This window comes from Hemitrygon akajei, chromosome 23 (assembly GCF_048418815.1).
Source record: "Hemitrygon akajei chromosome 23, sHemAka1.3, whole genome shotgun sequence".
NCBI classification, from domain to species: domain Eukaryota; kingdom Metazoa; phylum Chordata; class Chondrichthyes; order Myliobatiformes; family Dasyatidae; genus Hemitrygon; species Hemitrygon akajei.
Window position 1 is genome coordinate 17,849,052 of NC_133146.1, and position 9,206 is coordinate 17,858,257.

Below are 9,206 nucleotides of genomic sequence, written 5' to 3' on the forward strand. Positions count from 1 at the left end.
TTTATTTGCTTCCTTTCAATTTGTGAGGACTGTTCTAGAAATTGGTTTATTATCATCACAAGTACTGAGGTGCCCTACATCTAAAAACTTGGTTCTGCATGCCAGCCATACAGATCATTTCATTACAACAAAGCACTGAGCTAGTACAAGGGAAAACGATAACAGGAGTAACAATTATAATGAAAGTGCAGTGCACACAGACAATAAGGTGCAAAAGAATTAGATGACAACCAGTTTATCTACTCACTCCATTGCCAATTCTTTCAAATCCTTGGATTGCAAGTTAACAGGTTCTAGGGATTTAACTGCTTTCAGTTCTATTAAATTTTCAACTATTTTTATAATTAATGCTAATTTCTTTCAGCTTTTCACTCACTCTAGATGCATTATTCGCCAGTATGTTCAGAAGTTTTTTTCTCAGTGAAAGCAGGCACAAAAGAATTATTTATTTTCTCTGCTATTTCCTTAGTTCTACAAGAGACTATAAGAGAACCACATTGCCTTTTACTAGTCTTTCCTCATTTTAAACATTCCAATGGATGCTTTTATAGTCCTTATTTATGTTTTTAGATAATTCATTTTGACTTCCAATTTTAAGAATTTACATGCAAATTGATCAAAAACTTTGCGACTAAGTAAAGCAAAAATTAAAGTGCTGGTGGATCTCAGCAGGTGTGGAGGGTAATGGAGAATCAATGTTTCGGGTTGAGACCATTTATTATAAACTCGAAATACTACTGAAACATAGCACATAAAACCCTGGTTAGCCACACTTGGAATATCATTTTCCATTCTGGTCGCCTCGTTATAGTTTTCGAGAGGGTGCAGAGGAAATTTACCAGGATTCGACCTGGATTAGAGATTGCCTTACGAGGATAGGTTGACTGAGCTAGGCTTTTCTCTCTGAAGTGAAGGAGGATGAGAGGCAACTTCATAGAAATGTACAAGGTGGAAGAGACAATGGCGGAGTGAGCAGCCAGAGACTTTTCCCAGGGCAGAAATGGCTAATTCCAGGTGGCATAATTTTAAAGTGATTGGAAGAAAGCATAGGAGAGGATGTCAGAGGTAACTTTATCTTTTAAAAACATAGAAATTGGTGGTTGTGTGTAACATACTGCCAGAGGTGGCGTTGAAAGCAGATCCATTTGGGACATTTAAGAAACTCTTAGATAGACACATGGACAATAGAAAAATGGAGAGCTCTGTAGGAGGGAAGAGTTAGATTGATCTTAGAGTAGGTTAAAAGGCTGGCACAACATCATGGGCTGAAAGGCCTGTAGTGTGCTGTAGTGTCCTATGTTCTACAGCATAATATTGCAATAGTAAGTGATTCCTCACACTTGCACCTCTGTTCATGTAATACCAGTCAACTTTAATTCTGCAGAACGGGTAATAAATAAATTTTAGTTGACCTTACATTTGCAGCACAAAAGCACTCTTTGGGTTAAGGGAATAGAAAAAACTATACTAACTGGCCATCTCAAAATTCTAACCAGGATGAGGTGCTCAATGCAGGGGGCCATTCCAATCAAACAGTGTTCATTCAGAAATAAAAATAAAATTGTTGTGTATTTAATAATTCAGTAATATTGTAAATATATTGTTTAAGCATTCTTTGTTGTTTAAATAATTTATTACAGGCTATATATAAAAGTACATGAATAGCATTCTTCATTATGCCACTATGTCATATGTGCTCACCTCACTAAAGTGAGAAACAAAAAACACACACATCTCCTGACCCTGTGTTTTTCTTTCAATTAGTTTTATGTTTTGGAGTTTAAAAAAATCCCTAACAGTGCAGATGAGTAACTTTTAAACTGAACCTGAGACGACTACCTACATATTGAAGAGCAGCACATTTGTTTCTTCACAAAGGAAAAAGAGATGTTTGAGTTAAAAAAAAATCAAGCACAAAATGTTTGTTTCTTCACAAGGGGAAGAGAGATGGTTGATTAAACCAAAGGCAGAAAAAAAGACCAAATTCAGGGTTTATACATGGTATTAGATGATAATAATCATGAATTTTAAGCAGAAACACTGGGCTATATCAGAAAAATAGACACATTTGATTACATTACAGATGATCGGATATTGCATAATGAGAGAATTGAGCAGTATCTTGAAGCAAATGGAAAAGCCAATGAGGAATGAGTGCCAGTGTTACAGAGTGTAAAAGGTAGGAAAGCATACAGTTTGCTTAGAAGTTTAACTGCTCCAACCAAACAGACAGACAGACATACTTTATTGATCCCGAGGGAAATTGGGTTTTGTTACAGTCGCACCAACCAAGAATAGTGTGGAAATATAGCTATATAAAACCATAAATAATTAAATAATAAATTAACCATGCCAAGTGGAAATAAGTCCAGGACCAGCCTATTGGCTCAGGGTGTCTGACACTCCGAGGGAGGAGTTGTAAAGTTTGATGGCCACAGGCAGGAATGACTTCCATATATGCCTGACTGTGCAGGTGATGCCTCCCTCCCAAATGCGCTGAATAACTTCTATGCCCGGTTTGAGGCGGAAAATGACGTGGCGCTGAGGAAGTCCACCCCTCCTGCGAATGACCAGGTGCTGTGTCTCTACATGGCCGACGTGAGAAGAATCCTGTGCAGGGTCAACCCACGGAAGGCTGCTGGACCAGACAACATCCCTAGTAGAGTGCTCAGAGGATGTGCAGACCAGCTAGCAGATGTTCTCACTGACATCTTCAACATCTCCCTGAGCAGCGCCACCATCGTCCCCGTACCGAAGAAGGCTTCAGTGTCCTGCCTAAATGACTACCGTCCCGTTGCACTTACATCCATCATCGTGAAGTGTTTCGAGAGGCTCGTCATGAGGCATATCAAGACCCTGCTGCCCCCCTCACTGGACCCCCTGCAGTTTACGTACTGTCCCAACTGCTCAACAGATGATGCCATTGCCACCACCCTCCACCTGGCCTTAACTCACCTGGATAAAAAAGAGACATACATTCGGATGCTGTTCATAGACTTTAGTTCAGCATTTAACACAATCATCCCTCAGAAACTGATTGGAAAGCTGAGCCTATTGGGCCTGAACACCTCCCTCTGCAACTGGATCCTAGACTTCCTGACTGGGAGATCTCAGTCAGTCCGGATCGGGAGCAGCATCTCCAACACCATCACACTGAGCACGGGGGCTCCCCAGGGTTGCGTGCTCAGCCCACTGCTGTTCACTCTGCTGACCCACGACTGTGCTGCAACACACAGCTCGAACCATATCATCAAGTTCGCCGATGACACAACCGTGGTGGGTCTCATCAGCAAGAATGACGAGTCAGCTTACAGAGAGGAGGTGCAGCAGCTAACGAACTGGTGCAGAGCCAACAACCTGTCTCTTAATGTGAACAAAACAAAAGAGATGGTTGTTGACTTCAGGAGGGCATGGAGCGACCACTCTCTGCTGAACATTGACGGCTCCTCGGTAGAGATCGTAAAGAGCACCAAATTTCTTGGTGTTCACCTGACAGAGAATCTCACCTGGTCCCTCAACACCAGCTCCATAGCAAAGAAAGCCCAGCAGCGTCTCTACACTTTGCGAAGGCTGAGGGAAGTCCATCTCTCAACCCCCATCCTCATCACATTCTACAGGGGTTGTATTGAGAGCGTCCTGAGCAACTGCATCACTGCCTGGTTGAGAAATTGTACCATCTCGGATCGCAAGACCCTGCAGCGGATAGTGAGGTCAGCTGAGAAGATCATCGGGGTCTCTCTTCCCGCCATCATAGACATTTACACTACACGCTGCATCCGCAAAGGAAACAGCATTATGAAGGACCCCATGCACCCCTCATACAATCTCTTCTCCCTCCTGCCATCTGGGAAAAGGCTCCGAAGCATTCGGGCTCTCATGACCAGACTATGTAACAGTTTCTTCCCCCAAGCTATCAGACTGCTCAATACCCAAAGCCTGGACTGACACCTTGCCCTACTGTCCTGTTTATTATTTATTTAATGTCTGCACTGTTTTTGTGCACTTTATGCAGTCCAGTGTAGGTCTGTTGTATAGCTTTCTCTGTTTTTTTTTTTAAATTACATAGTTCAGTCTAGTTTTTTGTACTGTGTCATGTAAACCATGGTCCTGAAAAACATTGTCTCATTTTTACTATGCACTGTACCAGCAGTTATGGTCGAAATGACAATAAAAGTTGACTTGACTATGATGCTCAGTGTTGCATCTTGGCGGAATGAGTCTCTGGCTGAACATACTCCTGTGCCTAACCAGTACATTATGAAGTGGATGGGAGACATTGTCCAAGATGGCATGCAACTTGGACAGCATCCTCTTTTCAAACACCACCGTCAGAGAGTCCAGTTCCACCCCCACAACATCACTGGCCTTATGAATGAGTTTGTTGATTCTACCCTCAGCCTGCTGCCCCAGCACACAACAGCAAACTTGATAGCACTGGCCACCACAGACTCGTAGAACATCCTCAGCATCATCCGGCTGATGTTAAAGGACCTCAGTCTCCTCAGGAAGTAGAGACGGCTCTGTAGAAACCAGCTAAAATGAACTTTGCTGATGTCATGAAAGTAATGTAGGAATATTTCTAACCAAAACCATTGTTAATTGTAGAATGCTTCAAGTTCCATAAGCAGAATCAGAAAGGAGAGTCCATTTCAGCATACATGATTAAATTGAAGATATTGAGCATTACAAGTTCAGTGATGGGGTTAATGATGCACCTAGAGATCCTTTAGTTTGCGGAATCTTACAAGAAAGCACACAAGAACGACTCCTGAATGTAGCATAACTCACACTTGAAAGAGCAGTTGAAGTCACTGTATCAATGGAAACAGCAGACACAGAAGCAATTGAATTGCAGTCACGAATGAAAGTGAACATGAACAAAATTGCAAAGTCTAATCAGAAACCTGCCTAGCAGAACAAACTATGTTACCATTTTTTGTAAGTGTTCACATACACCACACCAATGCAATGTTTAAAAGCAAAACTTGCAGAAAATGCAACAGTATAGGACACATACAAAGAGTATGCCAGGCAAACAAAAAAAATGGACTGCGCAGGGAAGAGAAAAAGATAAAAAGTCAAGTTGCAGTTTCAAAAAGGGCTCTAATCTGCATGCCATTGATGAAAGATCTGATAATGATGAGATTGACACAGGACTGACATTGTGAAAACTAACAAGAAACAAGCAATATAGCTTACACCAGAAGAAAACAAATTCATTAAAATGGAATTGAACACTGGCAACACACACAAAATGCTGGTGGAACGCAGCAGGCCGGGCAGCATCTATAGGAAGAAGCACTGTCGACGTTTCGGGCCGAGACCCTTTGTCAGGACTAACTGAAAGGAAAGATAGTAAAAGATTTAAAGTAGGAAGGAGAGGGGAAATGCAAAATGATAGAAGGCTGGAGGGGGTGGAGTGAAGCTGAGAGCCAGAAAGGTGATTGGCAAAAGGGATACAGAGCTGGAGAAGGGAAAGGATCATGGGACGGGAGGCCTAGGGAGAAAGAAAGGGGGAGGGGAGCACCAGAGGGAGATGGAGAACAGACAGAGTGATGGGCAGAGAGAAAAAAAAGGGAGGGGGAAAAAAACCTAAATATATCAGGGATGGGGAAAGAAGGGGAGGAGGGACATTAACGGAAGTTAGAGAAGTCAATGTTCTTGCCATCAGGTTGGAGGCTACCCAGCCGGTATATAAGGTGTTGTTCCTCCAACCTGAGTTCTGGCTCTAAGCTTCACCCTATCCCCTCCGGTCTTCTCCTATCATTTCGCATTTTCCCCTCCCCCTCCTACTTTCAAATCTCTTACTATCTTTCCTTTCAGTTAGTCCTGACAAAGGGTCTCGGCCCGAAACGTCGACAGTGCTTCTTCCTATAGATGCTGCCTGGCCTGCTGCGTTCCACCAGCATTTTGTGTGTGTTGCTTGAATTTCCAGCATCTGCAGATTTCCTCATGTTTGCGAATTGAACACTGGATCAGCTGTTTCACTCATTCCACAAAATGTGCCTGAATGGCATTTCACAGATACATAGAAACATAGAAAATAGGTGCAGGAGTAGGCCATTCAGCCCTTTGAGCCTGCACCGCCATTCAGTATGATCATGGCTGATCATCCAACTCAGAACCCTGTACCTGCTTTCTCTCCATACTCCCTGATCCCTTTAGCCACAAGGGCCATATCTAACTTCCTCTTAAATATAGCCAATGAACCGGCCTCAACTGTTTCCTGTGGCAGAGAATTTCACAGATTCACCACTCTCTGTGTGAAGAAGTTTTTCCTCATCTCGGTCCTAAAAGGCTTCCCCTTTATCCTTAAACTGTGACCCCTCGTTCTGGACTTTCCCAACATCGGAAACAATCTTCCTGCATCTAGCCTGTCCAATCCCTTTAGAATTTTATACGTTTCAATAAGATCCCCCCTCAATCTTCTAAATTCCAGTGAGTATAAGCCTAGTCGATCCAGTCTTTCTTCATATGAAAGTCCTGCCATCCCAGGAATCAACCTGGTGAACCTTCTCTGTACTCCCTCTATGGCAAGAATGTCTTTCCTCAGATTAGGGGACCAAAACTGCACACAATACTCTAGGTGCGGTCTCACCAAGGCCTTGTACAACTGCAGTAGAACCTCCCTGCTCCTGTACTCAAATCCTTTTGCTATGAATGCCAACATACCATTTGCCTTTTTCACCGCCTGCTGTACCTGCATGCCCACCTTCAATGACTGGTGTACAATGACACCCAAGTCTTGTTGCATCTCCCCTTTTCCTAATCGGCCACCGTTTAGATAATAATCTGTTTTCCTGTTCTTGCAACCAAAGTGGATAACCTCACATTTATCCACATTAAATTGCATCTGCCATGAATTTGCCCACTCACCTAACCTATCCAAGTCACCCTGCATCCTCTTAGCATCCTCCTCACAGCTAACACCGTCGCCCAGCTTCGTGTCATCCGCAAACTTGGAGATGCTGCATTTAATTCCCTCGTCTAAATCATTAATATATATTGTAAACAACTGGGGTCCCAGCACTGAGCCTTGCGGTACCCCACTAGATACTGAACTGAAGCCTGCAGATATCCAAATAAGAACTCAACCTGCTGAAAGGATAACTGCTGTTCGAAGTGTTGGAGTGAGCTACATGCTGATCACAATGAAAGCACAAGCCCAAAGCTTTGTCTGGCGGCCTGAGATAGATCAGCACATTGAGCAGCGAGCCATGCACTGCTCGGTATGCCAACATGTCCAGAAGAAAGGTGTCCAGAGCTGTCAGAACCACCTCCTGCAGTTCAACTCCTATAACCACCACAGAGCAAGCCCCAGAACTTCAATATTGGTGCGTGTGTGTTTTATCTGTTTCTTCTCTCTTCCTTCTCAGTCCTGAACTGAAGTAGGGATCTCAACCCAAAACATGACTATTTATTTATTTAGCAAACACGAGGAAATCTGCAGATGCTGGAAATTCAAACAACACACACAAAATGCTGGTGGAACACAGCAAGCCAGGCAGCATCTATAGGGAGAAGCACTGTTGACGTTTCGGGCCGAGACCCTTCGTCAGTGCTTCTCCTTATAGATGCCGCCTGGCCTGCTGTGTTCCACCAGCATTTTGTGTGTGTTATTTATTTATTTCCATAGATGCTGCCTGATCTGAATTCCTCCTGCATTGTGTGTGTGTTGCATTGTAAATATATTGTTTGATTAAGCAATCTTTGCAAGTAACTTATTACAGAATATACATATATAATTTATTTAGTTTCTGGTTGGAATTTACGGGGGGGGGGGACCTTGTCAGAATATATATCCTGCAATAAATTATTTATGATATATATGGCATACATCATCATATCTCAGTAATGTAAGAAATGAAGTACACATGCATCTCCTGGCTCCATGATTTTCTTCCAATTAGTTTTGTTTTGGAGTTACAAAACATAACAAAAATAATTTTCTAAAACGAGCCTTGACTTAACATTTTTTTAAACTAACGAATAAAGGAGTCTTAAATTTTAAAAAATCACCCCAAAACACGCAAAATGCTGGATGAACCCAGGAATTCAGCATGCCATCATCTGTTGTGCAACTTTTCTCATTAAAACATAACTATCACAAATTATTATTTTTACATAAGTTTATAAGTTCTTTGGTAATAAATTTTCCATTTCCCTTTGCGTTCCTCAGCACCCCAGCCCTCCCCTAAAAGGGTTATTGACCAAATCTTCCTTTCTAACCACGCCCCCCCCCGTAAATTCCAAACAAAAACTAAATACTGAACTGAGCAATGTACCCTAACATAAAGGATTAAAATTTTCAAAATAAATTTCTCAAGAATAAAAAACATATAACAGCAGATCGATTGAGCTTCGATGCAGAAAATAAACGGGGGGAAACGCTTAGCTAGTGGGATTAAAATGAAAGCAATGTGAAAATTAAAATTAAGCAATGAAGAAGATGGGAATTTTAAAAAACTTTCTTAGGCAGAGGGTGGAATTAAATATTTTCGAGCGATGTTCAAGAAAAGTTGACGGGCGGTAACCATGGAGACTGGGGGTCGGGTCGCTAGAAACCCCGGACTCGGGTAGGCCGCGCCTCCATATTTTTTTTAAAAGGGAATCGGTTTTAAAAACGGCTTTCACTTACGCGTCTCTGCCGAGGCGGGTGAGGCCGGTGTTGAGGGAGAGTTTGGCGATGCTCCTCCACAGAGTGTCTCTGCCGATGAGGCGCTGGAACCTCCTGCAGACCTGCGACAGCCTGCCCAGGGCCTGGGTGTCTGTGTACGAGAACAGCAGCAGCAGGATGTCGTCCGGGAGCTGGGGCAGCAGCAGCGCCAGCATCGCCCTCCTCGACCCCCTTAGGCACGGCAGCCTGGCCTGGCCTGACACCCGAACAGAGCAAATCACACCCCTCCACCCGCACTCACCCCCATCCTTCCCCTCCTTCTATACTCTGCCGGCCGCCATCTCCAGCCGTGCACACGAGAGTCACACGTGTAATCGGGGACTGTCGTGTCAACTGTGCCAGTGGCATATATATATAATTTATGTCAGTTTATATAAAGTACAACTGCAGATCATCCGTTCTAGTGGAAAAGTACAAATCACACGTGTAAGCTGGGAGAGAATTTGCAAGCAAGTGTTATATACAGTTTTTATTATTTTATATAATACTGCAACTTCTAATACGTTTTGCATATTTGTTTTATGTATTG

The 9,206-nt window shown here is 43.0% G+C and overlaps 1 protein-coding gene across 2 annotated transcripts in view; it reads right to left on the reverse strand.

Moving 5' to 3' along the window:
* Positions 1 to 8,979, reverse strand: part of fbxw4 (F-box and WD repeat domain containing 4) — a 392,985-nt gene extending 384,006 nt beyond the window's left edge. For both annotated transcript variants that reach the window (XM_073027066.1, XM_073027065.1), the window contains exon 1: positions 8,639 to 8,979. In XM_073027066.1, the coding sequence (XP_072883167.1) occupies positions 8,639 to 8,832 (194 nt within the window). In that variant the 5' untranslated portion in view covers positions 8,833 to 8,979. The remainder of the gene's footprint in view (positions 1 to 8,638) is intronic.
* Between the last annotated feature and the right edge of the window lie 227 nt (positions 8,980 to 9,206).